Below are 16,907 nucleotides of genomic sequence, written 5' to 3'. Positions count from 1 at the left end.
AGGTGGATGAAGACAGAATTAATTCCATGGTTAAGAGAAGTAACATCTAACCAAGCTAAGAACACCTTTGAGCAGATAGCTGGTACCTCCATCTGATCCTATCACTAATATCATCCTCTGTCACACCAACCTTCTGCATGTCCTCCTTCACTATACCTGTGAATCTTTTCTGTGGTCTCTGGCAGCTCCACATTTAAAATACTTAGCCTAATATGCACTCTCTCTCATCTGCACATGTCAAAACCATCTCAGCCTTCCCTCGTTTGAACTTTATCTCCAAACAGCTCAACCTCAGCTGTCCCTCTGATGCACTCATTTCTAATTTCTAAACATACATCAAATCAGGACTCACTACCATCTTGTAAACCTTCCCTTTCAGTCTTGCTGATATTCTTCTGTCACAAATCACCTGACCTACTCCTCCCTGTATGCACTTTCTTCTTCACCCCTCCTGTGCACTGTCCATTACTTTGAATGGTTGACCCCAAGTATTCCAACTCATCTACCTTCACTAACTCTACCAATTTTATGTTTATCTTTCCACCTGTCTCCCTTTCATTCACACACATGTTCTGTTTTGTTTCATTGTTTCATTCTGTTGTTTGCTTCATTCCTCCTCTCTCCAGAGCATACCTCCACCTCTCCAGACTCTGCTTCCTACTCTCCTTACAGATCATAATATCATCTGTGATCATCAGCGTTCACAGAAACTCCTCCCTGAGCTCAGCTGTCAACCTGTCCATCATGACCACAAACAAGTAGGGGCTCTGAGCAGATTTAATCTCACCCCAACTTGAACCCATCTGTCACTCTTACCACACACCTCACCAGTGTCTTGCTGTCCTCATAAATGTCCTGTACCTCCCCTCACATAACTTCTCTGACGGCTCATCAACTTTGTCCATCTATAGTGTGTCCAGCTTCACATACAACTGACTGTAAGCTTTTCCTTTGCCACCTCACTCTTTCTTGAACGCCTACCCTCCCAGTACTCCGGTGTACTATTTTTAATCTCCATGCTATCTCACTTTTCCACCCTCTTCCCTTGATATTCTCACTCTGATAACAAAATTTATATCAATGGACATAAGTGGAGCCTTGCATGGTGGTGGATGCAGAAACTATAACATTGTTGTTGGTTTATTAGATGGAGAGACATCTGTATCGGCATCTCATGGTATTAAAAATCATATCCTATGACATACTAATACCCTAGTGTTCTATATACTTTAATGGCAGTAAATTTACTGCTTCAGAATTAATAGCGTAATAGCTCCCCAGCCTATTTAGTGATACTAAATGCTTACATAACCACAGAGAGCCCATTACAAATTATATTCACTCATTACAAATTAAATGTTTGCTTAAGTGTGATAAACGTAATGTGTAAAACTCTTCCTTTGTCCACTAAACTAAACTCTAGAAATACTAGGCTTAAGAAAAATGTGAATATATTAGCTTCTCAAGTCATTTAGACTGACTGATCAACATAACTTCTCAGCATGACACATTTTACTGTCCTAAAACATGTACAGTTTATATCTCATTCAACCTCACAATTTTCATTAACCCTACTGAGTGTCTGGCAGATCATCAGACACTGGCAGCAACATGAAAAAACTTTAATCTCCGATCAAAGAACGATCATATTAGTGTGCAGTAATTGCTCAGAACCAAAGGCTGTTTTGGAAAACTACCAAAAACAACATCTAACAAACTGGGCAAGCCTGCTGTGTTATCATATGGCCAACAAAGCCATGGGCGCCACATCTCCACAGTGTGACACAAACAACAGGCCATGAACATCCTGAGAGGTTAATTTCTCCTTTTGCAGAGAGACAGAGGAAAAAAACTCAAAGAAATAAAAGCAAACAAAATGGGAGAGAATGGTAATAAGAGGGAACCGAAATGAAAACCAAGGAAACAATTAATCTAATGACTTTTCACACATGTTCCCTAATTAAGTCAGGTCAATGAAATTATCATTATAGTTCCGTCTCTTCTTGTTCACTAATGTTGCTTATTTCGAACCATAATTGATCCAATCTTTGTCTTAAAAAAACAAGGAAAGAAGAAAACATGGTCTGCATTGCCAAAAAAGATGCAAATTTATATGGATTTCACTTGGAAGGAACTGTGCCAAATATCACTACATTAACAATTAAATGTAATTATAAAAATCATCTTTGCAATGTTTACATCAAGGTAATTTTAATTTATTTTACAAATACGATACATTCACTATCATTCAATTGTACAAAGCATTTGTTTTTTACGGGACTTTTAGCAGTAAGTATTTACATCTAAAACACTCATGAACCCATCTGAGTCAGGGCTGCTATAGCTGATTATGAATGGTTCTTACTGTTTTTGTTTTGTTTTCGGTTTCAAGCCACTTCGCAACCCAACTCTGTCTCAGTGTAGCAGAAAAAGTAAATTAGCTCTTTATAACTTCAGTCAATTATCCTTCCATGTTTTAACTGACTTGGTCAGTGTCTCATCTGTTGGCACCGTTTCCCTATCTGGTCCTGCTGCAGCCCTCCTCGCCACTGGCTTTCATATGTAAAGGGTGAAGAGGTCCCTGAACAGAGCTGCACCGCCAAATATAAATTACTGCAGATGGGAATGCTCTCTTCCCAATTTCTTGCTTCACTGCCCGTTCAGCTTGTGACTGTTTTCTTTTGGCATTACATGTTATGTTCTGTTTACTCACTTTACTAAACTTTAGAGGGGAACATTCAGTTACTGTGACACTCATGTTCAGTGCAGCATTTTGATCTGCTGCTCCATTGGGGGTCCTGAGACCCTATAACTGCATTTTGATCGAGGTGATATGTCCAAAGTATAATACAAACACCAGTGTAATTTCTCCATTTCACTACTAAGGGTTAAAATATCACTGTATTAAGAAAATTCTTTTAAGTTTACCTGAAATGAAAAGTTCTTTTCAGACAGTTATGAGGAGACAGAAACGGGTTCACGTTATTTATAACCAGCTCAAAGCTGGTTATAAATAACGTGAACCAAATAGAGATTCTGGCTTTAGGTTAGAGGGAGTGTAAAACTGGTTGAGTAACAGTTACCTATAACCAGTTGTGGCAAATGGCTGATCCTCCCTGAGCCTGGTTCTGCTGGAGGTCTCTTTCTCTTAAAATGGCGTTTTTCATTCCCACTGTTGACAAGTGTTTCCTCAGAGAGGGTCGTCTGATTGTTGTTTTTTCTGTATTGTTATAGGAGAGCTTTGAGGCAACTGTTGTTGTGACTTCACGCAACATAAATAAAAGTTTTCAATGTGTTTTTTCAGATGAGAAAACATGTAGACTATGTGACACAAAAATACATTGGAAAAAATTCAACCCACCTCTCTGGGACCTTTAATACAAAAAGCATTCATAGCGTGAAGGTAAAATTTCATTAAGCATAAATAAAGTTATTTTACATTAATAAATCAACTGAACCCGTCGAGGTCAGATGGGAACTTTTATCAAATTTAGTTGAGTTTGCATAAATTTCATCAAGAGCCAATTTATAATGATGAATCAGTGTTGAAAGGTTTGGAAATTTAGCTTCAGCCATAGAAGAAAGATGGCATGAAGTTTAAGTGATCTGAGATCTTCCATTATCCTTGGGAAGACATCTAAATTCACAGCAACCACACTCAGTGGGAGAAGTCTTTCAGCTCCCAGAGGATTACACTGCACAAATGTCAGATATAAAAGAATGGGAAAACACACATGAGGCTGCAACACTTGACATTTACTATCGGCTGCGGTTGGTCTGCTGACTACGCTGTTGCTTAAATCATCTGACCTTTAAGAGTCCCGCTTTCTAAAAAGAGGAGCAGCTGTCCTTTTTTCAGAGTTTGTAAAAGCTGTGATCGACAAGTTTGACCCTTTCAACTGTTTGACGACCACAGGTCATCTTGCACAGATGACATGCTTTAAACTTTGTTGCAGACCTACGATTAATTTTCTTCTTAATCCCTAGGAATTCCTCTGCAACGCACTAAATATGCCAAAATAACTAACGAAAGATAGACAGGGCGGGTATTTATGCATACTGTAAATCTACATGCTCTTATCTAAAAATCTGACTTCGCCTACAAGTACAACTCTCTCAGATACATCAATAATTAAAATCAAGTGCTCTTTTTACTTCTGTAAAGACTTGGTTTGGGAAAGACATCAGCCTCACATGGGGATTGCAGTCTCGTCTGTACAGTCAGTATCACAAACTAAGAGAAGCAAGCAAAAGAAAACTTGAAAAATGAATTTGGACTAGAGTCTACGTTTAAATCTACTTTTGCTTGATCCTGGTCACATGGTCAGGAGAGACAAGTTCACTACTTAAAATGCACATAAATACAAAAAAATACAGGAGACCAAGGCTTCATGCTGGGGTTTCACAATAACATTTTGGGTACAATTTTTTTTCTAACAAAGTAACCCTAATGTGAAAACCTGATGTCAGTAGGTATTACTTATTACTGCTCAACTCCATCGACATTGGACCACTACACTAAAAAGTATGGGCACTGACTTCTTCACAGTCCTTGTATTTTAAACTGGTGTGAAGCAAACTACAAAAAAGATCAGTTTCTGCATCTTGATGACTTATTGGTTATTCATAACAGAGCTGCTTCCTGTCCGACATGAATACAAAACACTTCACCATCACACACACGCACCTTCTCCAGGGCCTGGAGCTGCTGTTTCTGTCTTTCATCCAGTGCTTGGCCCTGGCTCTGAAGGGCCTCCCTCTCTTCCTCCATTCGCACCACCTTGTCCTTCAGCCGATTCCGCTCGTTGTCCAGGTCTCTGATGGCTGCTTCCTGGGTCATCTGGGTGGCCTGCAGACTGCTTATCTGACCTATGGCAGAGCAGAGGCGAGAAGAATACAAATATTCAACTGATGCAATCAGCATGTTGCTGGTTCTTATTGATGCTGCCAACACAGTTACAATGAGGGGCTGTCAAAAAGTTTCAGTTTTGTGATTGTGCCATAGTTGACCCTGACTCATAGGAAGAAGGTCTACAACTCCCTGGGGCCTTTCTATGTGGAGCTAGAATTCTTTTGCTTTGTCATGTCTTTGTCTCTGGGTACTTCAGAGCTATACAGTTCTTCACTGAAAACCTGCTTGAGATTGCTTTGATCTCTAGGGGCTTGCTACATTCTCCAGTAGTTAGCAATGAAAATGTTGACATGCCCACAAATACTTTTAAAACTATTCCCAGAGCAGTAGTGAAACTGTTAAAGTACAATGCAAAACAGGAAGTAAAAGTTGTGTTTTTTCACGTGTTAGTTGCAGCGATAATTCTGTTTCTAGAAAGCTTCACACAAGTTCTAAGTTCTAGTTTCACTATTTACTCTCCAAGTTCTAGTTTCACTAGAACTTGGAGAGTAAATAACAACTCTCTGAAGATAAGTTTCCATCTTCCCTGTGAACTACAGGTGATCGTGTCAAACAGCTTGCCATTAAATCAATCACAAGAAATTTTTGTTGCAGCCATTTTTGTGACCGATTTCACTTCCACAAGTTTGGAAATAAACATTTTTGTTACCCAACTGGTGGTAGCCAGTTAGTAACTGATTGGTCTTTGTGATTGTGAGAGGCCTTAAATGCTGATTCTAAATTAGCTGTAAGTATGAGTGAGAGTCTGAAAGGTTATTTTTGTCACTATGCTAGCCCTGCAATGGATTAGAGACCCTGTCTCTCCCCCGTGACAGCTGGAACAGGCTTGAGCCCCACTTTGGCCCTTAACTCGATAAGCTGTTAGGAAAATATATGGATGAATGGACACCCAATGTGGCAAGAAAGGGTCCTTATCAAGCATCTGTATGTGAGCTGGGAGTGAAAATGTGCTGGACATTTCTGGACATACAAACCATAAAACTTAAACTCAAGACTACACATTTAGTAATTGTTGAAGGATGATAAGTTGAAATTTACCACTCTTACACTTTTTTTTTTACCTTTATAACTTAAAAAACAAAAGGCACTTTAAAAGGCAAAAAGGACTCATGGTCATTTCTTTGCAAACAACCTTGAGAGGTCCTCTGATCTGTAGTGTGGTAAATGAGACTCCCATGGCTGCATTTACCAGCTGGATCTTATTTGTCTCTAACATGCAAGCAGCTCCAGTGGAAAGTGATAAAATGCTCTCATTGGATACAACGAACTCATTGGAGCTAATGGGCCGAGAATGACTCCGCACCAAAGTGGCTGCGATTGCTCACACGTTTCAGACAGTAATGTTTATGCAATGTTGTTAACCAAAGTAGTGATGGAAATACATCATAAGACATTAGACCAGATTCTAACATACACCTATTTAGCCATTTACATGTGCACATAAACACAGACAAACTGGGCACTGTCGTCAGCAAGGCTTCTTCTAGCAGCCTCTGAGGGACCGGGAACACCATTAGCCCCGATATACAGTACAGCAACATGCTATTAAAGTGTAACAGGCAACGATGTGTCAGACAAGATGAGGGGAGCTGTTAGTCGATATGTTTGACGTGTTTGCACGGAAAGCATAGAGTGCATCTTGAGTCTAGTGCGGATGCAAGAATTCACAGGTCTCATGAAAAGAGAAAGGGAAGAGATTGTGGGTCTTACTGGCTTTGAGAAGTATTTCAGTTGCCTGCTGCTGAACTCGGTCTCTGGCTGCCTCTAGTTCACATTCAGCCTCCTTCTGACGGATTTCCACAATCTCCGAGTTCTGGGTCACCTCGTCCAGCTGCTTGGTTAAGTCCTAGAGGAGAGTCAAATCCACAAAAGAAAGCTCTGTTAGGGTAGGTTAAGAAGAACAACAACCAACCTCTAACATCTTTACAGAAGGAAATAATTAAATTATAATTTACCCCCAGTTTAAATGACACTGATGAAAAGACTGATGGTCTGTGCTGTCATACAACTCTTTTCGGTTTACTTTCCCTACTTTCAGACATTGCAGACGGGTGTTTTCAAACATCATTAAAGACCAGCTGATAAATGCAGCTTTGATATATATAGTTCTAAGCCTAAATATAGTATCTAAATGAGCTTGAATATTAAACCTAAATAACTAGCAGACCAGAGACTTCAAATGGCATGACACATCTGACTTTTACTCAGTGAAACTGCAGTTCCTCTAATGGCCACTTGAGACCAGCTTCCAGGTCAATCCCCATAAACTCATATGTTAAAACTTCCCATTAAAAACAGCATGTTTACAGCCTTGCACACAAACAGTTTTGGCCTCTACAGATACTTTCCACCTTTAAAACAACTATACAGAGGGGAAATATTTTTATCCAACTCATTCATGTGGATAGTGGCCACTCTGACAAGTTTTCAGACAGTTGGAGCTGTATTTGTGATATTGGTGCATTTTGTAGAATTTTTAATTGAACTAGCTCACAAATAATATAGCCTGTGGTAAGCTACAGCCCACCCAAGATGCTTATGGTTCAGTTTTGATGACTGAAATTCTAGTATTTTGATTAATGATAATGTTGAGGTTTTAATATTTAGAATCTCATATGGATGTCAACACCACGGGTATGACGATGTTTTACAAATGAAGTCAGAATTATTAGGCCCTGTATTATTATTTTTTGTTTTAAACAGAGCAAAGAATTCTTAACACAGGTTTTTTAAACATTCTATTTTTATTTTGGACACTTAAAATATGTTACTTGGTACACAGAAACAATATTATACCACATAAACCAAAAACTACCAGGGTTAAGACTGATACTAGTCAATTTTATATCCTTTTTGCTAGATAACGGCCTGCAGCCGTTTATTGTAGTTTTCGGCACGTCTTAAACATGCCTTGATGGTCTGCGATGGTCTTCTGGAATGCGCCTTGGTCTTTGGTTCACCTCACAGATTTCCAGTTGGATTCAAGTCGGGGGGGGTTTGTTCACTTTGGTCGTCTAGAGGTAGTTCTTCTCCAGGGGCGATGTGTGTATTGATTACGTTGGAAGACAAAGCGATGACCCAGACCCAGTTTTGCTGCCAATTCTTTGAGGTTTTCTTTAGGATCAGCACATATCTTTTTTTTTTATGATTATCCTTCAACCTTGGTGGGATTCCCAGATTCAGATGCACTGCAGCTTCCCTACAGCATAAAACTCCCACCATGTTTCACTGGGCGCACTGTTTTTTAGGGTTGTACTTCAGAAAAAAAAAAAAGAAAGATTCCTTGCTTCAAACGTATGCAGTGTCTCTGTGGCAAAAAACTACAGTAGTTACATCTCATCTGACGTGTATGTCCAGTATGCATCATCTTTGTTCAGGTTTCCGTAGCATATTTCAGTCTGGCTGGAAAGTGTCTCTTCTTCTTGGGCTCTTTTTTTCTTGGTCTGTAACCTCACAGTCCATTTCTGTCTAAGGTTCTCATGATTGTGAGATCAAAAGTCCTGACTTGGCTAATTGTTCATTACTGTTTTCAGCATTTGTTCTGGGGTCTTTAGACACTTTTCTCAATAGTTTTCTTTCCAATCTCTGCCGGGCTTATTCTGCACAGTGTAGCTCTCTTTAATTTTTTTGATGAAACTTCTCATTCCAGTTCTTGACATTTGGAAGCTCTGTGATAAGGTTTTTAATTCATCTCCTGCTTTGTAAGCATCAACAATTCTTTTTCTGTTGTCTAAGCTGATTTCTTTTGTTTTTGGCATGATGCTTTCTCAAGCGGCAGCTCAAACTCCTGCTGAAGTTTTTGTACTGTGTGTAAACTGGAAGACGATGCTCAGTTTTAACTTGATTTTACAAGCTTTGAGCATTACAAAGTTAAAGCACATCACTGCACAGCAGTGGCTTGTGCTTTTGCTCAATAGAAGTTCAGGTTATCGGGGGTTATGTTAAAAATATGTTGCTCTGTTTCATTGTGGAGTAATTATTTTATCCTCACCTTTATATACAGTCAGTCAATCATGTGTGGTCACAAGTTCACCAACAAAACTTTAATATTGATTAAAAAAAAAGTCTGTGTTGTGCTCAAATATTTTGCATGTTTTTTTTTAGAAAAGGGAAGAAAAAGGAATAAAGAGAAACTAAGAGTTTACAAAATAGTTTATAGAGCTGTCCTAAGGAGGAGTTCTTGACCTCTGGACAGGTCAGGTTAATGACTAAAACATTGTTTTACAAAATTATCGTACTATCTATAAATGATTTTTGTGGTGATAAAAAATAATTTATAGATAATGTCTTTGTTATTTACAAGTTAAAAGATCACTCATTACAAAGACTGCCACAAGGCTCGCTAGCTAGTATAAATAGAAGAAGATGGGTTTTTTTCACTCTCACTAACTTTTTTGAATGATAGGATTGTTAGCCCAAGTCCAAACTTCAACATTCAAGACCTAAATATCTGGGCACATGCCCTTTAATGTCAGTCATTAACTAAATGGAATGAAACCTGAGTAAATGTAAATCCACCTATTCTATATTTGATGAGCTGTTAAGGGTGTGTTCAGTACTATTATGAGGTAAGGTATGCTACTGAAGACAGACCTTTAAAATTACATGTTGCTTGGTCATTGCAAAAAGGTAAGTGTAGTACATTCATATTTAAAGCAATGTAGAGGCTTTAAGAGGCACATCCGTATAGAAAAGTGAACTTCACCTTATGTTGTAATGCAATGCCAGGATGAAGTTGGCAGCCAGCAGTTGCAGCCAGTTTATCACACTTACAGAAAGAACCGTATTGGCAGAATATTAATACTGAAGATTGAGAGTGTAAATGCTGACTGGTGCTCAATTAATAGGAACTAGACTTCAGGGAGTGATTTGACGTGAGCACACACACACACACACACGCACACACACGCACACACACACACACACACACACACACACACACACACACACACACACACACACACACGCACGCACGCACACACACACACACACACAGTACAGTAGCTTTGTGATTTAGCACTCTGCAAGAACTTATGAGAGGCAATTTCACATCTTTCAATCCCATCAAACAGCCTCCCTCAAACTTAATTACCGCTGCTATGGCTAAGACAATGAAACCTCAGTATGATGAAAACCACTGAGGAGTCACACAAATTAGACCTGATATGTGTGAGTGGGTGAGACACTGTGTGTATGCTGATTTCCCTCAAGGAAAGTAGTTGCACTTTATGACCGCTAGGTTTAGATAAGGTGGGATAAACCCACTTTAACTTTATGATTTGGGGGGTTACATATACAGTGGGGCAAAAAAGTATTTAGTCAGCCACCGATTGTGCAAGTTCCCCCACCTAAAATGATGACAGAGGTCAGTAATTTGCACCAGAGGTACACTTCAACTGTGAGAGACAGAATGTGAAAAAAAAATCCATGAATCCACATGGTAGGATTTGTAAAGAATCGTAAATCAGGGTGGAAAATAAGTATTTGGTCAATAACAAAAATACAACTCAATACTTTGTAACATAACCTTTGTTGGCAATAACAGAGGTCAAACGTTTACTATAGGTCTTTACCAGGTTTGCACACACAGTAGCTGGTATTTTGGCCCATTCCTCCATGCAGATCTTCTCGAGAGCAGTGATGTTTTGGGGCTGTCGCCGAGCAACACGGACTTTCAACTCCCGCCACAGATTTTCTATGGGGTTGAGGTCTGGAGACTGGCTAGGCCACTCCAGGACTTTCAAATGCTTCTTACGGAGCCACTCCTTTGTTGCCCGGGCGGTGTGTTTTGGATCATTGTCATGTTGGAAGACCCAGCCTCGTTTCATCTTCAAAGTTCTCACTGATGGAAGGAGGTTTTGGCTCAAAATCTCACGATACATGGCCCCATTCATTCTGTCCTTAACACGGATCAGTCGTCCTGTCCCCTTGGCAGAAAAACAGCCCCATAGCATGATGTTTCCACCCCCATGCTTCACAGTAGGTATGGTGTTCTTGGGATGCAACTCAGTATTCTTCTTCCTCCAAACACAACGAGTTGAGTTTATACCAAAAAGTTCTACTTTGGTTTCATCTGACCACATGACATTCTCCCAATCCTCTGCTGTATCATCCATGTGCTCTCTGGCAAACTTCAGACGGGCCTGGACATGCACTGGCTTCAGCAGCGGAACACGTCTGGCACTGCGGGATTTGATTCCCTGCCGTTGTAGTGTGTTACTGATGGTGACCTTTGTTACTTTGGTCCCAGCTCTCTGCAGGTCATTCACCAGGTCCCCCCGTGTGGTTCTGGGATCTTTGCTCACCGTTCTCATGATCATTTTGACCCCACGGGATGAGATCTTGCGTGGAGCCCCAGATCGAGGGAGATTATCAGTGGTCTTGTATGTCTTCCATTTTCTGATGATTGCTCCCACAGTTGATTTTTTCACACCAAGCTGCTTGCCTATTGTAGATTCACTCTTCCCAGTCTGGTGCAGGTCTACAATACTTTTCCTGGTGTCCTTCGAAAGCGCTTTGGTCTTGGCCATGGCGGAGTTTGGAGTCTGACTGTTTGAGGCTGTGGACAGGTGTCTTTTATACAGATGATGAGTTCAAACAGGTGCCATTCATACAGGTAACGAGTGGGGGACAGAAAAGCTTCTTACAGAAGACGTTACAGGTCTGTGAGAGCCAGAGATTTTCCTTGTTTGAGGTGACCAAATACTTATTTTCCACCCTGATTTACGAATAAATTCTTTACAAATCCTACCATGTGAATTCATGGATTTTTTTTTCACATTCTGTCTCTCACAGTTGAAGTGTACCTCTGGTGCAAATTACTGACCTCTGTCATCATTTTAGGTGGGGGAACGTGCACAATCGGTGGCTGACTAAATACTTTTTTGCCCCACTGTATTTTCTTTGTCTCACTTCTTCATACAGCATTCTGAGACAAACCTACAGGGAAAAAAAGTTTTGAGTCCATCTGGGAACTACCGTAGCTGAGACTAAGGTTGGAGCTCTGGAGTAAAGATAAAGATTGTGTTATTTCTACAAGTTTCTTCACTAGCAGTACAACCTATGGCTCTCTGTGAACAAGAAAAAGTAAAAGTGTGAATGTTTCAGAAACTGGGGCATTAAGTGGAGTCCTAATTTCTTCACAGGGCTGTTTCAAGACTCAGCTTTGGGTCTAAAATTGGAACTGGGATAGGATGGGGTTAGACACAGCTGTTTAAATGCCAATGCACGATTCAGCCAGGCCAAATATGTTTGGTTTTGTGTCAGTGTAGGCAAAATCTCTACAGGCAACATTCTTAACAAATGCAGACCTTTTGATTATGGAAAGACAAAAGTGAAAATCAGGGTGTGTGGGGCTTAGTCAAACTGACTGCTGCTTCTCCATAAGTCAAGCTCTGTGCCTCCTAGGTGAGGAGTTGCAGACATCCTAGGGCAAACACAGGACATGCTGTTGAGATTATGCCTCACAGTGGGCTTGGACACCTCAGTATCCTATGGCAGAGGGTAGCTACTGCCGATTAATTGACCTTCTGCGAAAGTTTGGATGTTTCTGCCAGTCCTGAAGCCTTCAAAGATCTTTTTCAGGATCAAAGGATTTCTCTAGTTTTTGTCATAACCCCTATGGTTCTCAGACAGGTGGTGCCCTACATGTGACAGTTTGTCTCACCTGCCATCCTCACTTTATATAGCTTGTTGTTGCAGATCCAGGTTACTGAATCTTAGAACTAATATTTTCTACTGTTTAACACCACTTTGATTTAAAGCGCCCTCCATCAAGAATCTATGTCACAGAAGGCTCCAGTATGCGGCTAGTTTGATTAAGCCAGTTTGCCTGACCTGTCAGTTTTGTTGTACGAGCTTTAACCAAAAAAAAAAATAATACGACTCTTTTTATACAGACCTTTTAATGAAAACCAGTATTGTGTTAATTTATCTCTTATTTCCTTCAGATTTTCTTCATCGTTCTAAGCCAGTTTGTTCCTACAATAGAAGTAAATGCACAACAAATATTGTCATTTTTAGCAAATCCAGTTAACATAATAAATTTGTTGAGGTGTCTTTGTAGTGGCTGAGACACAGCGCCCATCAATGCACTGTGTGAGAGACATAAGACTTGCCTATATACTAATGCTAACTTTTGGTTTAGACTGAGTGGAAGGTCGTTGGTTGTTAAGGTTTGGGTTAAAGGCAAGTGAAAGCACAACTGTCCCTTCGAATGCAGTGTACACCTCTGTTTGTGTGAATGAGGCTGGCAGATGGAGGTGAAAACGCTTTAATTAACAGTATCTCTGTTGAATTATCTGAGTTAACAGAAGAATCCCATTGTCATGACATTCACTGATCACCTTTGATTCACTTCTAATCCCCTTTAAACCTCAACAAAAACACCCACACGCGCACATGTGAGTTCTTCTCACGTACTGCCTCACCTCTGTCAATCCTCCTGATTGGACCAGGCTGATTCCTGCATTTTCATTTAAATACAAAAAGGGACCCGAACATAGTGCTTTAGGTGATTTATTGTTTTATCTCACTAAAAGCTCCCATAGACTTAGTCCAGATAAGCTCTACCTGAAGTGAAATATTTAGTCCAAGGTCAGTGACAGCAGCAATTTAACACAGCGTCAGTGGAGTATTTCACTTGGGGGACAATTTGTAATTTTTTGGCATGCATATTCCTGCAGAAGCATGTGAACACTGAGCCATTAATTACGTCTGTCTCAGTTACTCTGAGCGATCATTTGCTTGCATTTCTCTGGAGATTTGCCTACTAAATCATAAGCTAAAGGAGGGTGGCAGAACAGTGAAGCAGACGCTGCAGCATCCTGACACCAACCGCAAGTGTCTCACACTGGTGTTAAGTCGATATTTGATGATACGGTTTCTCCACATGGCGTATGTGCCAGTACAGTAATTATGCCTCCGGAGACTTGGGAACATTTTGATTTAGTGCAGCATTTTAATTTTCAAGAGTCAAATTAATTTTGTGAAGGGTCTAAAAATGTGCCTCTACTTGCGCAAATGCTAGCAACTGTATAGGTATGCACAGTGACGAGACACAAGAGGTGTAAATCAAACCTGTGTTGCGAGCTTGTTAAGGTTAAATTAAAATCTATCATCCAACAATGAGCTCACAGCAGGACGTGAAGGATTAAAAGATCTGTTCACATACCGAGGCTGTTATTAAGAGATTATTATGATATTACTTTTACAACTCAATAACATTTCAGCTGCACAAAAGACAAAACCAGCAAAGGATCAAATAGTTTCCATCCTCTGATATCTGTTTTACCTTCTTACATCAGGTATCAACCGCTCTGCTTGTCGTTTCTTTATCTGGGTTGTAGTTAATTGCTCTGATAGCTAAAATTATTAACTCCACAGCCACCGCTGACCTCGATCCCAATTTCAGCATCACCAAGGAGGAGAGATCCCTTCCTGTCTTTGTCTGCAATCAGTGATAATTCCACATAAACTTCAGAGCGAGTCATCAAAACAAAACAGACCTACTTAGCCAATCCTCCCTGGAGCACATGTCAGCTTTATTTTCAACGGCGAAGATAATCACGGGCGTCGTCACTAAAGATCTTACAGAAGTCAGACACTAGAAAAAAAAAAATGACTTGGGAAATAAACACAGCACTGCTATTTTTGCTGTCATACCAAATAGAGACTTAGTGTGCTGGATATTTTGGGTAATTTGTAACAAATACAAAAAAAGTTACAACTTTGGCAATCCAAAAATCCGAAAGGAAGATAACCAATATTGCTTTAACCGGTTCTGTTAATAGGGGGCTTCATTTGCTCAGGCATAATGGATACATTTTGCCTATCAAATCATCAAATAATAGGAAATAGCTTGAATTCCTCTTTAAAAAAAAACGTAAGATCATCTTTAGCAGCAATAACTTGTAGGGTTTGTCATCGTGGAGGAATTTTGGCCTACTCTTCTTTGCAATGTTGCTTTAGTTCATCGAGGTTTGTGGTCCCACGATGGCATTTAAGTCAGAGGAGTGGACTTTGAAACCCTAAGACACGCTGCCCTATTCTCTAGAGAGAATCGGTAACACTTTAGTCTTTTTCTAATTGTACTGTCATGAACTTAACAAGCTAACTGAAGCCTGTAGCATCGTCTTTCTGTGATATTGTAAATCCTGAGTGTTACAACCTGACCCATAAGCTGCTACGCAAAAAAACTGACAACAGAGTTTATAAAACCCTTTAGTTATTTCAACTGATAAATATTAATAAAAGTTCCAATTTTTGGAAAGATGTTAATACTTCAGCCAGGAGAGTACAAAGTCTAGCAGAAAGTGGTTTGAGTCACAGCCACATTTAGCAGCTAATGTAAATCTCATAGCAGAAGAAGTCTATTTGAAAGCTTTTGTTTGGGAACTCTTAAGCATGCAGCTAAAATGTAATCCAAATCTAACTCAACTCTTAAGTGGCTTGCTGCCAACCTGCTGGATGCTGAAAGGGTAAGTCCATACAGAACCCACTGAAAGGGTAGCATGAGCTGCAAATGGGGAGTAAAACTGAATCCATTAACCTTACATCCATTAACCTGAGACACACAGTGATTCTAAAGTGGCTGTAGGTATACGTGAATCTGTCTGTGCTAGCTCTGTGATACTTTCACAGGAAGTCTTACTTATACAGCGGCAACAGGCCAGTATTAGCTGGTAACACTGTCAGATAACATCGTCCATCATATGTTGGTTAGACATCAGTGGGTAGAGAGACAGCAGTGTGCAGAAAGGCCCTGCTCATATGTCTGCTTAAACTGTCCTAGAATATATTTAATGGCACAGAAACAGCCAACCGTTTTAGAATAATGGGACAAATTACTTGTAGACTGTACGGTTAAGCATCTCAGTACACAGGTAGGCTGTGGAAACGCAGCACACTGTTTTTAATCATTTACTGTTCAGCAGCTTGGACATTTTTGATCTGCTCCTCCTCTAAATTACAGAGAGAAGACGAGCAGGGACACAAAGTTTAAATACAATCTTGCTGACATGTCATCATCCTAATGACTTAATCAGAATCAGAATCAGAATGCTTCAATAATCCCTAAGGAAATTATGTGGGTTACAGTTGCTCCAAGACAATAACGGTGACAGACTGAACTAATTAAACAATACAGTATATTACAAAGTTTAGAATATATGAGAAATAGCTGTAATATATACAAATAGCTCAATTACAAATATCGAGAATATTACAGAGATGAAAAGTATATGATTGACTGAACAACCTGGACTAGCAGCCAACTTGAAGCGTTAATTTGGCGAATGTTTCTATTTGCCTTAACAACTAAATGTTTTAACAAACACTCTCCTTTAAGGCACCCGCACACTGCATGATCCGGGGAATCTTATAAGTTCACTGCATGACACTATGCAACATGGATGTATTAAACTCAGGCAGGACACCAAGTTTGATGACATTATTTCCCTACAGAATCAGGGACTGGTCTGCAGTTTCTCTCCATGCTACCATCACTCTTACATCCTAGACCAGACCTCTTACGACACGTAGCTGAACCATTTTACCTGTGCTTCACTGTTTGAGATCAAGACACAAAGGAACCATCCTTCTATAAAGACAGCCCAGCATGGCTAAATGACATCCTCACCCAATTTAAAGTGAGCCTCCTGTTAGGATCCCTGGGTCTGTTCCCAGTGTTTGTGTTTTTTTTGAACTTTTGCATGTTGTATTTTGTTTTGAGAAGTGAGCTATGTTTCTAGTTCGTAGTCTTTTGTTAACTTAGTCAGTTCCCTTTCATGTCCTAGTCTCACCTGTGTATGTCCTTCGTAGGGTCCCCGGTGGGCATTCTCTCTCTGTGTCTCTACCATATGACTGTGTCAGTATCTCAGTGTTTGTGATTTCCTGTCTTATTTTGATAGTCATTGTCTCATGTGCAGTCTTGCTTCCCTTTCTTCATTATGTCTATTTTGCTCCAGCTGTGTTCTCATGTGTCTCCACTTCTTCT

The 16,907-nt window shown here is 40.0% G+C and overlaps 1 protein-coding gene across 4 annotated transcripts in view; it reads right to left on the bottom strand.

Annotated features, from left to right (window-relative positions):
• The window catches only part of fam184ab (family with sequence similarity 184 member Ab), a 220,904-nt gene that overhangs the window by 107,499 nt on the left and 96,498 nt on the right, over positions 1–16,907 (bottom strand). For all 4 annotated transcript variants that reach the window (XM_080882220.1, XM_080882223.1, XM_080882221.1 and 1 more), the window contains 2 exons: positions 6,623–6,758; positions 4,688–4,869 (listed from right to left, as the gene is read on the bottom strand). In XM_080882220.1, coding sequence (XP_080738346.1) covers positions 4,688–4,869; positions 6,623–6,758 — 318 coding nt within the window. The remainder of the gene's footprint in view (positions 1–4,687; positions 4,870–6,622; positions 6,759–16,907) is intronic.

This window comes from Rhamphochromis sp. 'chilingali' (assembly GCF_963969265.1).
Source record: "Rhamphochromis sp. 'chilingali' genome assembly, chromosome: 5".
Classification (NCBI taxonomy): Eukaryota; Metazoa; Chordata; class Actinopteri; order Cichliformes; family Cichlidae; genus Rhamphochromis; species Rhamphochromis sp. 'chilingali'.
Note: the sequence above shows the minus strand (reverse complement) of the source record. Positions and strands in the feature narration are given on the sequence as shown.